This window comes from Halichoerus grypus, chromosome 10 (genome assembly GCF_964656455.1).
Source record: "Halichoerus grypus chromosome 10, mHalGry1.hap1.1, whole genome shotgun sequence".
Classification (NCBI taxonomy): domain Eukaryota; kingdom Metazoa; phylum Chordata; class Mammalia; order Carnivora; family Phocidae; genus Halichoerus; species Halichoerus grypus.
Genome location: NC_135721.1, coordinates 19,387,634 through 19,403,270, shown reverse-complemented (window position 1 = coordinate 19,403,270; position 15,637 = coordinate 19,387,634). Strand labels below are relative to the sequence as shown.

The 15,637-nt window shown below is 53.2% G+C and overlaps 1 protein-coding gene across 3 annotated transcripts in view; it reads left to right on the top strand.

Moving 5' to 3' along the window:
- Window positions 1-692: 692 nt before the first annotated feature.
- Window positions 693-15,637, top strand: part of ADCY3 (adenylate cyclase 3) — a 78,505-nt gene continuing 63,560 nt past the window's right edge. Inside the window, exons 1-2 of one of the 3 annotated variants that reach the window (XM_078056052.1) lie at window positions 693-1,220; window positions 1,699-2,549. In XM_078056052.1, the coding sequence (XP_077912178.1) occupies window positions 1,875-2,549 (675 nt within the window). In that variant the 5' untranslated portion in view covers window positions 693-1,220; window positions 1,699-1,874. The remainder of the gene's footprint in view (window positions 1,221-1,698; window positions 2,550-15,637) is intronic. The other 2 variants (XM_036086137.2, XM_036086136.2) reach the window with 2 other exon arrangements.

Genomic DNA, 15,637 nt, shown 5'->3' with positions numbered 1-15,637 from the left:
ATTTATACTAAGGTGTAAGAGACTAATAGGCTTAACCATTCACAGGAGCATCTGAGTTTTTAAGGAGAGTTTGTAAATTCAAACCCATCTCAAACAGGTGGAATGTGCACGGGAGATCTCTTGCAATTCCACGTGCCAGGTGCCTACCGGGCCACTCCTACCCTCGTCCTTCTCGAACAGAGCTCAGCTGCGGGTCCCTCTGCGGAAGGCTCGGGCTGCCAGGGTGGGCGGGGACACTTAGGCCCGGCGCGTCCGGCGGGGCAGGCGTCCCCAAACCTCAGCCCCGGCCTCTCCTCTCCGGGCCCAGAAGGAAGCCGCAGCGAAGGAGGCGGCGGCGGGGGTGCCGCGAGCGCGCCTCACCTGCGGGAGGCGGGAGGGCCCGTCCCGGGCTCTCCTCCTCCGACACCCGGCCTGCCGCGGGGCAGGCGTCCGCTCGCCCATCCTTCCTGCCCGCCGCCCGCCCCGGCGCCTCCACGCAGCCGCCGCCGCCAGCTCGCCGCCCGGTGCCGGAGCGCGGGGCCACCGGGGCCCCTCCGACTCTCGCCCCCGCGCTCCTCCGCGCCCTTCTCCTCCTTCCCCGCGCCGGCGGCGGGGCTGGAGCGGGGCGCCCCCCCACCCCCAACTCCGGGACGCGCTCGTCGAGAGGGCGGCGACTGCGGGGAGGGAGGGGCGCCGCCCGCCTCCCGGGGCCTGGAGCGCGCGTGGCCCGGGAGCCGCCGGCGCCGCGCGGGGACTCACAGTGCAGCGCGCCGCGCCCGGACTCGGCTGGCTCCGCTCGGCGCGCGGGCGGCCCAGAGGATGCTGGCGGGCTGCCCCGGCCTCGGCCCGCGCTCCCGCCCGGGAGGGCCCCGGGTGCGCCCCTAGCCGCGCCGCCGCCGCCGCCAGCGCGGGGGCGAGAGGGAGGGGTCCGGCCGCGCCGCGAGCCGCAGCCCCAGGGGCGGGCGCCCCGCGATTTTCCAGCCCCCGCCGCCTCCTTCCTCCTGCGGCTGGGCGCCCGCGGATGCTGAGGGGCAGCCCCGCGCCTCTCCCTGCCGGATTCCGGGCCTGACGGCGGGGGCCTCGCGCTCCGGCCGGGGACCGGAGACCGGGGACGCGGGCGCTGGCGGGGCGGCCCCCGGGCGCGCTGAGCCCTCCTGCCCCCCGCCCGCCACACGCGTGACCCAGCCCCGCAGCCCGCGCAGGGACCGGCCGGACCACGCGGCTCCCGAGTTCCCGCACAGGTAAACGCTGGGGCAGGCCAGCCTTCCGGAGGGCAGGTAGTGCCCCGAGGTGCAGAGCCCGAGCCGCCAAGGGTTGGGTGGGAAAAGGAAGTAAACAGAAGGAAGATTCAGGAATCCCCGGGATGGTTCTGGCTGCTCTCGGGCACGTTTTATCTCCAGCTTCTAAGGCTTGGGCCTGGCGGCGTTTTAGGTGAGGAAGTCAGGGACTGAGGGACCGACCGGAGTACGAGGGATGGAGAGGTGGCCAGGCCTTTCGGCCAGCGGGGACAGGAAACTGGCGAGGACAGGACCGAGTGTGTGTGTGGGGGGGGGAGGGGGGGGTCGGGCGGTGGCGTGAGCGTGGGGGTGGCTGGAGAAGGCTCTGGTCCTGGAGCCTCGTGGCGCAACGATCCTCTCAGGAGGGGTGGGCTGGGTGCTGAGAAACCTGTGACAGGCAGGAAGCACGGGAGGTGTCTCTACTCAGCGGGGTCCCTCTAAGTTCCAGATGAGCCGCGCTACCTGTGCCCTGGAGATCTGCGCTGCGTCGCTGCGGGAGGTGGCCGGCCCTCGGTTCTCGCCAGCTCTCCCAGAGCCCTGGTAGGTGGCCCGTTGCAGAGCCCTCCCCCCGTTCCCCGTCCACTTCTCCTGGGCCGGTAGAAGCAGACAGCAGCCAGGATGCCGAGGAACCAGGGCTTCTCCGAGCCCGAGTACTCGGCCGAGTACTCCGCCGAGTACTCGGTCAGCCTGCCGTCTGACCCTGACCGCGGCGGGGGCCGGACCCATGAAATCTCGGTCCGGAACTCGGGCTCCTGCCTCTGCCTGCCGCGGTTCATGCGGCTGACCTTCGTGCCCGAGTCCTTGGAGAACTTGTACCAGACCTACTTCAAACGGCAGCGCCACGAGACCCTGCTGGTGCTGGTGGTGTTCGCGGCCCTCTTCGACTGCTACGTGCTGGTCATGTGCGCCCTGGTCTTCTCCAGCGACAAGCTGGCTCCCCTCCTCGTGGCCGCGGTGGGGCTGCTGTTGGACATCGTCCTCTTCGTGCTCTGCAGAGAGGGGCTGCTGCCCGACCGGGTCACCCGGAAAGTGGTGCCCTACCTGCTGTGGCTGCTGATAACGGCCCAGATTTTCTCCTACCTGGGCCTCAACTTTGCGCGAGCCCACGCGGCCAGCGACACGGTGGGCTGGCAGGCCTTCTTTGTCTTCTCCTTCTTCATCACACTGCCGCTCAGCCTCAGCGCCATCGTGGTCATCTCTGTGGTCTCCTGCGTCGTGCACACGCTCGTCTTGGGGGTCACCGTGGCCCAGCAGCAGCAGGACGGGCTGAGGGGCATGCACTTGCTGAGGGAGGTGAGTCCCACCTGGGGTCCCACCCAGGGGCTTCCCTTCCTGCTCTCTTCTGCTAGGGCACCAGTGTCCGGGGGTGGGATGACACTGTTTTCTTTGCCCTTGAGTCCACATGTGTTGGGGTGGTGGGGGTGCCTCTGGGAATCTCAGCTGCTTGTGCAGGAAGACCATTTCTCCCTCAACCCCCTGGCTTTGCACTAGAGCTTTCTGTGCTGGGCCTGAGGGAGTGGAGGATGTCAGGACATCGGGCCTCAGGGCCACTGTGTCACCTGTGTCCAGCCCAGGTGGGCAGCAGGAAGGCCCACGAGGCCTGGTCGCGGGGCGGCCATTGTCCCAGCCGGTCCCTGCCCTTGATCTCCTCCGGAAAGGCCTCTTGTGGGGAAAGGAGCTCCCTTGGCTTGCGGTCTCCAGCCTGTCATTGGCTAGCTTCAGCAGTTGTCTGACTTGTGTGGGCACAGTGCCCCTCTGTCAAGTGGGGACTGTCTGCCTAAGTGGTGGTTGCCAAGGTCAGAGGGAATGTGGGTGAAGACGCACTAGGAGACACGAAGGTGCGATGGCCCTAGATCCTGCTTGAGCTCAGGGGGTGTGGAGCACTTAGATGATGTGAGGGGTGCTGTGGGGACCCAAACGAGGACAGTTGTGCTCACCGCGGCGGGGGAGGGTCTACTGGTCCTTTGAGGACGTGTTTTGCTGGAAGGGATGGAATTTGGGCCTCAGCTTAATTAAGAGCCTTGTGCTCCCAGCAGGAGCCAAGCCCCTGTAGGTGCCGAGGGGCCGTAGAGACTGGGAGATGTGATTCTCAGCATCCACGTGCATCCAGTAACCCATCTGGAGGCGTTTGTCAGGCTTCAGAAATTCCAGTCTTGTGGCCTATCTGCTGCCTCCTTTAGTCGTGAGCCCAGAGATGACAAGTGACCTGCCCAAGGCCACATAGGCAGGTACAGTAGTCACATGCCTGGAGTGTCCATTTCTCAATTCCAGTGTTAGTGACCGTCCTACTTTATCACGATGCTGGCTGCATCTCGGCCAAAGCCGCCATCCTTGTCTTTTGGGCTTGAGGGCTGAGTCTCTAGGGGCCCCGCGGTGCTGTAGGGAGTTGAGGCAAGAACCCTGTGGGGCTCGTCCCATTGCCTCCCAGTCGGTTGGAGGAAAACACAGGTTTTCTATTTTAACTTTTTCCCGGTTCGTGGACCAAAATTCTTCCTGTTCTTCCATTCTGGCTCATGCACTGTCCTCACTCGGGAAGCTTTGTGCTTTTGTTCTGCAGGAGTCCAGCCCTGGACTGGTGCGTGTGGACCATGTGGGTACACCGACGGTTGTTGCTTTGTTTTTCTCCCAGCGCCCTGTTCACATGAAGTGACGATCTGCCATTGCTGTCTTGACTTCTGGGTTGGTGGACTTTAGCTTGTGCTTCTGCCAGTCAGGGGCCCTGCTGGGAGCGGTCTGGGGAGGAACGGCAGGAGCCATTCTGCTTGGAACCAGTAGGAAGCGCAGCCTGGGGCAGACAGGCGGCTGGACATGGCAGCATTTGGGGTCTGTGATCCGACTCTGAACCATTCCTTTCTACTGAACAGTCACTGCTGGCATTTTCCTCTCTGCTGGGGGGCCCCTGGACCACATGAGTCTCCCGTATGCTTCACTGCCCACTAAGGGAGCTAAACAAAAATTCTCTCCTTTGGAGCCCCGGATGCTTAACTCATGATTGCTGGTGTCCTGTGGGTAATATTAAGAGGAGACAAAAACCCAAAAAGATTAGGAAACAGGAAAAGAAATAAGTAAATAGAAGATAACCATGTTAGCATCCCAGGAGAGCATGGCCTTGACGTGGAGGCAGGGCCCTCGATGTGGTTTTGGGAATGGAGGGGAAGGGGGAGGTGGCTCTCAAGGTCCGTTTGGGAGCCTGGGATAGAATGCAGGAGGCCCCGGCTTTCAGTGGGCTGTGTTCCAGAAGTTTGAGTCACTTGTTTGGAACTACTGTGACTTTTTAAAAGGTGCCTGGGTTCCCAGGCCCACTCGGCAAAGTTTTCCTTAAGTCACAGAGTCCCTGCCTTCAGTATTTCTGGCTGTGGTGGAAACTCAGCCCAGGTGTGCGTGTGGTGTTTCGAGGACACTGCATCCAGGTCTCCTCCGGCTGTGGAATGAAGCCACACTCACCTGCCCACAGCTTCTCTGGGCCCATGTTACCTCCTGGGAGGGGAGCACCATCAAGGGTTGGATGGGCCAGGGATGTGAGGCTGGGGTAGTCGGATGCCCAGCTAGGGTGACACCAGGCACGTACTCCAGACCCCAGCACCCCCTTGCTTTTCTTTCTCTTGCCTGCAGCCTCCCCTTTTCTTTTTCTTTGCCCATTACCTGTTGGTTCCAGCCAAGGATTCCCTCCTGGGCCTGTGGGGGGTGAACTAGGTTTCGTGGTTAGAAGCAGACTCTGGATTTCGGGGCTTTGGGAGTGCTTCTGTTGCTGCTGCCTTCTCTGCACCCTTCATTCTCTCAAACCCATGCTCCGTTCTAATGGGGGGTGAGGATCGACAGAGGGATGGTGGGGGGACCCTCAGGGTAGCCTGACTGTCAGCGGCAAGCCATCCAGCCTGCCCCTGGCTCTTCTCATGGGAGGCAGGCAGGTTGGGGTTCCGACAGGAAGAGCAGGTGGAGTCTGGCTGTCAGGTGGGGTGTGGGATTGGGGTGTTGCTGGGGCTTTATTAGTGAATGAGTGAATATGACTGAGCAATAGGTATGGGCCTTTCACCTGCAGGGTCTGGGAATGACAGGAATCAGACCATCGCAGCCAGAGACTGGGGTGTAGGGGAGCCGGGCCCGGGAGGAGCAAGCTGCTGCTGGCAGGGTTTCCCCACGTCCCTCCCCTGGCCTAGGTCCTGGCACCTGGCACCGCTGGGCCTCTTATGGCACAGCTTGCCTTCTACTGCCACCAACTGTCCTTAGGGTGATGTGATGGAGCAGGAGGGGGTCAAGGGCAGGACCAGGCAGCAGCTGATGGGTGAAGATGGGTGGGGGGGGCAGAAAATGCAGCCAAGGTGATGGGGAGCGTTCCTGAGGCCAGTGGGCCATTCCTGAGACCCGTGATGCTCCCACGATCTATTAGCATCTGACGGGGTTGTTAAAGCAAAGAGTCTGTGACAAGTTAGGGGCAAGGAACAACATTTGCAAAATACCTTATTGCTTTATTTCATAGCAGAAAGGCTATTTGGAAGCAAAATTTCCTCTTGGAATTAATAGCCTGTTAAGACCTTTACTTACAAATTAGAACATGTTAAAGCTGTGGATGTGTAATTCCCATCACATGGACCAATGACCTAGACCGTTCACCCCGTGAATGAGCATTTGGCTTCGAGGGGCTGGAGGCAGCCACAGTAGGGGCGTCGTGGGAGGGGCTGATGCTTCCAGATGCCTTCATCGGCAGGCTGGAGTTTAGGGTTCTATATACATCATCCCATTTGATCCTGGATTGTTACTGGCTCCATTTGACCAATGAGGAAACCGAGGCTCGGGGAGGTTGAGGGTTGATGGAGGGGCTAGATAACTGGGGAGGGTCACTGGTGAGTGAGAAGGTGGGTGCAGGGGGACGGGACAGGACATATCCCGAGGCTTCCCTGAAAGCCCCTTTCTTTTTTTTTTTTTTTTTTTTAAAGATTTATTTATTTATTTGAGAGAGAGAGTACATGAGAGGGGGGAGGGTCAGAGGGAGAAGCAGACTCCCTGCCGAGCAGGGAGCCCGATGCGGGACTCGATCCAGGGATTCCAGGATCATGACCTGAGCCGAAGGCAGTCGCTTAACCAACTGAGCCACCCAGGCGCCCCCTGAAAGCCCCTTTCTGTGGAATGTGGGCCTCTGGGCCTCTGTCCTGCTTCTCTGGCTGCCCCTAAATGTCTCTGCTCAGTGGTGGTGAACAAAGGTGCCCAGAAGTGCGGGGCCCGGAAATATCAAAGGAGGCACCCCTCTTTCTTCCCCTGGGATTTGGCCACAAGGAGGGAGAAGCCCATGATGGAGTTTTCCTGTTGGGACCATGGCAGGAGTATGTGAGAGATGAAATGTGATGAATTGGAACAGGAGCTGGGTGGAGTGGGGGCAGGAAGACAGCAGGCGGGGGTGGGGGCGGGGGGCGGTTCTGAGCAACCAGAGGCATCGAGGTAAGAGAGGGGTGCAGGAAATGGGGCAGCAAAGCCAACCCTGGATCGGCCCTCTGCCGCCATCCCAGAGCAGGACAGAAACGGTCAGATCGCCCCCCTCCGCCCCCCAATGCGCAGAGTGGGCAGGTGGGCAGGTTTTAGGAATCCGAATAATAAGGAAAGGCCTAGAAGGGGAGGGGAGGCATCAAATCTAACTGTGGAAGAACAGTCAATTATTGCACATGTAAACACCTTTGCAGCAAGTCACCCCCTCAATCCCGTCCCGGGTCACGTTTCTCTGTGGCCTTTTTGGATCCTTCTCTATGTGGAAACAGCTTTTCCAGTATGTCCTTGTCCTGCGTGTGGGGCGGGGGCTGGCCGGCCCTGCCTCTCACCACATTGCCTCACTGAGGTTTTGCCATGAGTATCCGATCCCTCGTGTTTATTTATATCTGCACTTTATCATTAGTTGCCTTTCCTGGAGAGGAAACCAGAGCCCGGGGCTGGGCCACTGGTGGGTAACTGGGTAGCAGCAGGGCCGATCAGACACCAGTGTCCATGCTGGGGTCTCCCCTTGCCCCCCTGCCAGGTCCGCCTTGTGAGTGGGTACACCTTGTATGTCCCCCCACCACCACTCCCACCTCCCCTCCCCTGTCCCCTCTTGATATGCACTCTCGATGGTAGGCTTCCGCGGGTATGATCCTGACCAACGCTCAGATGTGTGTGCTCAGGGGTCACACCCGCCTTCAGGGCCAGGCCCACTGAACATGGAGTGTACACGGGGTGCCCTCATTTACTGAGCTCTTGCTGGGTTTCAGTCGAGGAGCTCCCAGCAAGAGGTAGATATTGTTTTCATTTTACAGATGGGGAAACTAAAATGCATGATGAGTGACATGACTTGTCCAAGGCCACATAGCTAGCAGGTGGCGGAGTAGGATTCAAACTCAGGTCAGTGGGATTCCAGAGTTCCTTTTCTTCTGCGATCATAAAAGAACCCCTTAGTTATCTTTCCTCAGAACCTATTGAGATAAAGTTCCAGTAGGGATAGGATCCTTGGTTTCTTAACTCAATCCTTCGAAGGAGCGATGTGGCAGAGGACAAGGTGTTTCCAGCGGCAGGCATAGCGCCTCGGATCAAGGAGCACAGCTGTCCGGGGGTTGAATGGGGCTTGCAACCAAGAGCCTGCAAGCTTCTGGGGCTACGGGAGCCTTCGTTACATTCCAGGACTGCGTATAACTGATGTGCGCAAGGATGACCCGCTCATCAAGAAAATACTAGATTACATTTTGTATAAGATGGGGTGCGGTATTGCATTGTAAAAACATTTCTTGGTCAGAGTTGGGTAGAAACAAGTTTGGATGTTTTGGTTCTCTGGGAAACTCAACGTGGGATGGCCCATTTCTCAGTGGCCTTCCCAAACACGTATGTGTCCACGGACAGTGTTTTTCACTTACCCATTGCTGCGACGATCTCAACAAGATAGCTCACTGTCTCATTCTCTGGGTTGACTGTGCTCAGCTGGGCAGTTCTTCTGTTTCTGAGGCACTGGCTGGGGTCACTCACTTGACTGTTGTGTTCAGCCATCGACATTCAGCGGACTGCTGTGTGGGAACCCTCTAGGAAGGCCTTACATGTCTGGAGCCTCAGAGCCCCCCCGAGTGACCTCTTTGTGTGGTCTGCCCGGGCTTCCTCACAGGCCTGGTGGTCTCTGAGAGAACGTGGAAAATACCCGAGTTTTTTAGAGGCTAGACTGGTCACCATGGTCAAAGCAGGTCACAAGTGTAAGCCGGATGCAAGATCAGGGGAAATTGATTCTACCCCTTGATGTGAGTGAGAGTGGCACGTGTGTATCAGGGAGGGAAGGGATGGAGGGCAAGCATCTTCTGAGGCTGTCCACAAACCAGGGGGCACCGGGCGAATGCCTGGGGAGAAGGGATGAAAGAAATCCATGAGTCTGGGTGGGGTACAAAAAACACCGTGTGACCACAGATGCTTCCAGAGTTAGAGAAGTGGTCCAGGGCAGGGCATATAGAACTTTAAGGCATTGCTTCTCTGTGAAATCCAGTTTATTTGCATGGGCTTTGCCTTGCCTTATGTTCTTGAGAAGAATTCATTCTCTTGTCAAACGTGCAGCCCCGCTCTGTCCGGGGCACTGTACCTGTTCCTGGGGAAGCTGTCCCTGCCTCCAGCCACAGCCCCAGCAGCCCTTTGTCTCCATGCATCAGCCAGATTGGCAGCCTGGCTCTATTATTTGTATTCCCTTCCCAGGAGGTGGGAGTTTGCTCAGGTACGTGCTTCAGAAACATGTCGAATTTGTCTGTCTTAGCAGGTTGTCATTTGTCTCAAGGAGAGATTAAGACTGATAGAATTCCTTTTCAGCCCTTTGTGGTGCCTTGGTTATGACCGTCACTCTATAAATGTTGAAAACCTCCATTCCTGCTTTGCTTTTACCTTTGTTTCCTTCCTCATCAACTCATGGAGAGTTTGATAAATTTTTGTCTAGATCCAAGATGGGAATGTTCTAGTGTTAATCCAAGTGATTTGAGAATTTTTGAAAGCAAGATTTATATAACCTTTTGGGGGTGCTATTAATCCTCCTTTGCTGCTTGTTCTAGGAGAAAAGCAGCAACAGAGGAGGGTTCTTAGGAGCCCCCAAAATGAGTCCTAGATCCAGTTGGCCTGATTCTGATCTCCTTGGACAAAAATGATTTGTGTGAGATAAAAGAACCCCTTAGTTATCTTTTGATAACTAAGAATGGCTGAGCAGAGTTAGAGCTCTTACCGTCTCATCTCCTCTGCTTGTTCCTCCAGTTTAAGGAGAAACTTCATTCCTTCCACCACCTCTCAAATATTTCATCAGGACTGCAAGCCTTGATCTAGTGAGAGTATACAGAGAAGAAAACTTGGCCCCTTCCCTCAAGAAGCTCATAGGCTGTGGGACAAGTCCTGTTAGTGAGGACCTACCTAGGAAAACAGGAAGGCTTTTAAAGAGCTGGCCGTTGATCTGGGTTTTGAAGGATGAGTAGGAGTTTGCTAGGTGGAACAATGGGAATGGGGCTTCCCAGGCAGAGTCATAGGAGTTTCTCACTTCATTGGGACTGGTGAGCATTATTATGTGACAGGAGCATGAGTGGATGACAGGAGCTGGAGAGACGAGTTGTAGAGAAGCTAGATAGCAGAAGGGCTAAAGGATTTTGGCTTTATTCAATGATGAGGTCCACTGAAGGACTTTAAGCAGGGGCAGATAGGATCTGATTTGCATTTAGAAGAATCATTCTGGTGGACTTGAGTGAGGCCAAGATTGATTAGGAGATTGTTGAGGTCATATGGGCATGATGCCAGGAGGGCCATCCAGCAACATGGAAACAGGCTGGAGAAGATGAGTTCAGTTTGAGGTGCCCGTGGGACATCCAGGTAGAATTATCTGATTATTCACTGGGTAATTATTGAACACCAGGCCCTATGTTCAAGATCTGGAGCTTAGAGATCTCTAGAGTTCCAGATTTGGGAATCATCAGCATTTAAATGGCACCCATCTCCATTGGGAACATGAGTTTTGCCCAAGGAAAGTGTATAGAATCAAGAGAGAAGAGGGCTTAGGACCTAGCTCTAGGGAATAGTCAGAGGAGGGGTCCCCGGCACAGAGCATCCATGCCCCACCCTGCTTTCTACCCAGGCCCCTGCTTATGTATTGTGTTGTGTCATCTATAAATAGTTTAACTTCTTGCTTACCAATATGGATGCCTCATTTCTTTCTCTTGTCTGGTTGCTACGGCTAGGACTTCTGGTACTAAGTTGAATAAAAGTGGCAAGAGTGGAGGGCGCCTGGGTGGCTCAGTTGGTTAAGCGACTGCCTTCGGCTCAGGTCATGATCCTGGAGTCCCTGGATCGAGTCCCGCATCGGGCTTCCTGCTCAGCAGGGAGTCTGCTTCTCCCTCTGACCCTCCCCCCTCTCATGCTCTCTCTCAAATAAATAAATAAAATCTTAAAAAAAAAAAGTGGCAAGAGTGGATATCCTTGTGGTGTTCCTGATTGTAGAAGAAAAGGTCTCAGTTTTTCACTATTGAGTAGGATGTTAGCTGTGCATTTTTCATGTATAGCCTTTATTACATTGATGTATGTTCCCTCTGAACCCATTTTGAGAATTCTTACCATGAACAGTTGTTGAATTTTGTCAAGTGCTTTTTCTGCATCTATTGAAATGATCATATGATTTTTATCCTTCATTTTGTTGATGCGGCGTATTGTGTTGATTTGCAAATATTGAGCCATCCTTGCATCTCTGGAATAAATTTCACTTGATTGTGGCAAATGGTTCTTTTTAATGTATGGTTGAATGGGGTTTGCTAATATTTTAAAGATTTTTGCATCTATGTTCATCAGGGATATTGGCCTGTAATTCTTTTTTTGTTGTGTCTTTGGCTGGTTTTGGTGTCAGGGTAATGCTGGCCTCATAGAATATATTTAGAAGCTTTCATTCCTTTTCTACTTTTTTGGAATAATTTGAAGAAAATAGGTATTATCTCTTCTTTGAATGTTTGATAGAATTCTCCTGTGAATCCATCTGGCCCTGGACTTTTATTTTTTGGTAATTTTTTGATTATTGATTCAATTTTGTCACTAGTAATTGGTCTGTTCAGGTTTTCTATTTCTTCCAGATGCAGTTTTGGAAGATTGTATGTTTCTAGTAATTTATCCATTTCTTCTAGGTTGGCCAATTTGTTGGCATATAATTTTCCACAATGTTCTCTTACAATCCTTTGTTTTTCTGTGGTGTCATTTGTTACTTTTGTTTCTGATTTTATTTATTTGGGTCCTTTCTCTTTTTATCCTGATGAGTCTGGTTAAGGGTATTTCAATTTTGTTTATCTTTTCAAAGAACCAGCTTTTTTAGTTTCATTGATTTTTTTTTTTTTTTTCAGTCTCTGTCATTTCTGTTCTGATCTCATGATTTCCTTCCTTCTACTCACCTTGGGCTTTATTCTTCTTCTTTTAGTTCCTTTAGGTATGAAGTTGGACTGTTTGAGCTCCCTCCTGGCCATTTTCTGTCTGGTGTGTCTTCCTTCCTCTGATCAGTTTTTTAGCCATTTCCTCCAGCAAAATTCCTCTTTGCGGTTGCTAAGAAATTTCCTTTGATTAATAATGAAGACTTTTCTTTTCCCTTTCCTCTCTTCAAGAACACTTTCTTTGTTGTAAACAGAACAGCAAATGACATGTTTGAGAAGAAATCCCACCCCACCCTTTATCCCCACTCAAAACCCCAAAGTAAGTGGACTGGATTTGAACCTTTGCAAGATTTTCCTGGTTGTGGCTTCTTGTTCCCATGTCCTTTCAGGACCAGTCCCTGTGAAATGAGTCAGATCAGGCAGCATAAGGCCAGGCAGCTGCCTCTCCCAGGTCTCGGGTTGGCTCTAGGTGGGCTTCTCGGCTGCCCCTGGAAGGCTGTTTCCCACTCAGTGGGACTGGGCCCTGGGTAATCGATCCCACGGGCCAGATTCTGAAGAGACTGACTGATAAGCCCAAGGCTTGGTCACCAGCATGATGATGGTAGGTGGACCTTGCCATCCTCCCAAGGAGGAAAATACTATGTAGGTCCGTTTTTTGGTACAAATTTACTGCAAATTCCTAAGAAACCAAATCTGTAATTTCCTGAAGGGGAATCTGAACAAGGGGCATCACAGGCTGCTGAGGGTGGGTCATCCTCTCGGGCTGGGGCTGGGAGCTGCTCCTGCTGCCCTAAGGCCCGTTTCCCAGTGTTGGACGACTCTGTTAGACAGAGTCTCCCTCTGATTGCCGGGAAGGGGCACAATTCCCTCTTCAGCTCTCTTTCTGAACTCCTACATGTGATTACAGTGGATCCTTCATGAGCACTCTGGGAAACACTGCCCCTCCTCCCCCGGCAAATTGGGAATGTGGCTTCTACTGCCCGCCTCTGGGAACAAATCTGGGACCCTGCCTCTTTATTTCAGGAAGGATCCAGTGTAACGTGGTCATTTTAGGGAGCATTTCCTCTCCCTTCCATAGCATCTGGTCTCCGACCCAGCTGACCTCTACCGTTATAAACTAGTGTAGGGACCTTGGGAGACTGGCCTGCCAATGAGGTTTCTGCTTTGGGAATCCGTAAGGGCACTGGCTTCACTCATTTGACTCAGAGTACCTCCCGGCTCCCCAGCTTACCAGCTGTGAGCTCTTAGGTACGTTATGGCATCTCTCTGTCTAGCATCTACCTCTGTGAAATGGTTTAGTGTGGAGAAGAAATGCACTAACCTGTGTCCGTGGCCTGCCCGCGCAGGGCTGGTAGCCAGCCAACACTAGCCATGCTGCCCTGGCTGGTGCCCTCATTATTCCTGGCTCCGATGGAGAGGAATTTAGAGCAGCTTGGGCCAGTCCCAGGGGAGGGAAGAGCAGCTCCACGTTCCAGATGTCTGGAGGGCATCTTGGTTGGGTCGTTGGACACTTAACCCCCCTTTTGGGGGCGGGGAGGGGAGCTCGGTGACCATTTTGTTGTTGTCCTGTTGCCTTATAAGTATTAGAGGGAACGTACTTTGCAGATGTTCCCATGAGGACAAAGAATAATTTTGATGCAGGTTTTTTTGTTTCGTTTCGTTTTGTTTTGTTTTGCATCATAGCAGTGGCCTTTCTCTGTTTGAAGAGGAATGAATTAAGAGTAGGACATGGGTGCGGAAACACAGTGAAGAAAATCTCCAGAATGGATTTGGACTGGAGGCATATAAATATATTTTTCCATGGGGTCAAATCACTTGAGCCATGTGGCGCTTGGTTTCTTTGAGAATAAAGGGGACCCTGGGGGCTGTGGGACATTCCGACTGCTCCTAGGTGGCCTCGCTCTGCTCCTCTCCACCAGCATTAGTGACACACACCTCACAAGACTTCTCACTGGATTTAGGGCTGGAAAGGGTCATGGGGCTCACGGTCCAACTTGCAGGCTGTGGACTCCCCAATACATCCTCTAGTCTTCCGTTTCTCTGGGGCAGGGGAACTCCCTTCCCTTCAGAACAGCCTAATTGGTCTGAAGATGCTGTTAAAACTAGTTATAAAGGACATTTACATAGATCTTTAAAATACTTTATTGATTGATTGATTGACAGAGACACAGCGAGAGAGGGAACACAAGCAGGGGGAGTGGGGGAGGGAGAAGCAAGCTTCCCGTGGAGCAGGGAGCCCGATGCAGGGCTCGATCCCAGGATCCTGGGACCATGACCTGAGCCGAAGGCAGACGCTTAACGACTGAGCCACCCAGGCGCCCCTTTAAAGTACTTTTTATCTGCTGAATGTCTTTAGTCCTCATACCTACTCTGAGTTGATATTCTTGTCTCTGGCATTATCTCTGCAAGAGAAGAGGGAGCAGGGACATGGAGTAAATGAGTGCCCAGGACCACACAGTGAAAATGCAGCGTAGGCTCATCTCAGGTCTTCTAGATCCAAATGCAGTGAAAGTGCTCTTACCTGATGAGACTGGGGCAGGGGGCTGGTCAGTGAACGTGCGAAGTTCTGGTGATAGTACATAGACTATGTACCAGAAAGAGTGATTTTCACTGTATGTGAAAAGGAATAAAAGCAAAACCTGGATGGATGGTGGTCAATGGACGACCTCAATACAGGGCATTAAGAGCTGTGATTCCTCAGCAGGACCGTCTGTGGGGCAGGGGGGCGGGCTTGGATGGGCCCTAATGGAACATTTTGGGGTGAGAAGAAATGTTCCGATCCATGATTGTGGATGTAGTCCCATAGCTGTATACATTTGTCAGTACTCCTCAAAATACACACTTGCTGATTGTAAACGAGAATGCAGTGAGGTAGAACTTTTAAAAAGTCAGTAAAATCCAGAGATCACAAAGCAATTGTACATAGATACATTTATATGTATTTAACATTATTTTAATTGAACACATTTAGCTGTATGGTCGCTTGCTCATCTTTTGTTGAGGAAAAGATCTTTCCTTTCCATCCAGGTGCCCTCACTGGTGTTCCTTATAGCTAGGATATGTTGTCTGTAACTTCCAGTTTCCTTAAAAGAGGATTAAGAGTCAGTTGGAAATAATCTGGGTACAGAGTTTTAGATGTATTTTTTAAAGACTTTATTTGTCAGAGAAAGCACAAGCAGGGGGAGTGGCAGGCAGAGGGAGAGGGAGGCAGGCTTCCCCCGAGCAGGGAGCCTGACGCAGGACTCGATCCCAGGACCTGGAGTTCGTGACCTGAGCCGAACGAAGGCAGATGCTTAACCGACTGAGCCACCCAGGCTGCCCCCAGAGTTTTAGATTTTTAAGACTTTTTTTTTTTTTTTTGGCCAAATTTTTGCTGGTATCTTGCTCACTTCTAATTTATCAGCCGTTTCTTTTAACTGCTCACTCAAAATTTTCCAAAATACTCACTTTACTTTTCTTAGAAACAATTGCCTTTTTTTTAAACTCAAATTTTATCCGTTTAGGTTATATTTAAATTCTGTAAATATGATACCAGAAACAGCTGACATAACCAGGTTTGGGACTAAACTGCCTGTGGGGAAACACTCCAAAAATTGGAGCAGAAATGCAGGAGTATTCTAGAGAGAATCCTGCCAGCTTCGTAAGGCCAGTAGGTTTTAGAGAGCGATGGATGGTCTCGACTCCTCTGGAATATCCATTCAGAGCACTTTAGTGCTGTCCTGCGCTCCTGGCCTTTCTCTTTGAGCCCCTTCCTTCCCTCTCTTAGCGTCGGTTCCTGGTTGTAGTTTATGCAGAGAGAGCGACGCGCACCTGCCTCCTGTTCTGTCCGGCAGCCCCTCCAGTATTTTAATTCAGCCATCTCGCTGCTCCCAGTCTTCTCAGCCGAAACCACCTCACCTTTCCAAGAGGTCCTCAGGTGACGTGGCTTTTGGACCTTGCAGGATCCTGGGCCCTTTCTGCCTGCAGATCGATACGCTGCCCAGGAGTGCCTGCTCCTGCTGACAGACATTGTCCCCTGCCTTG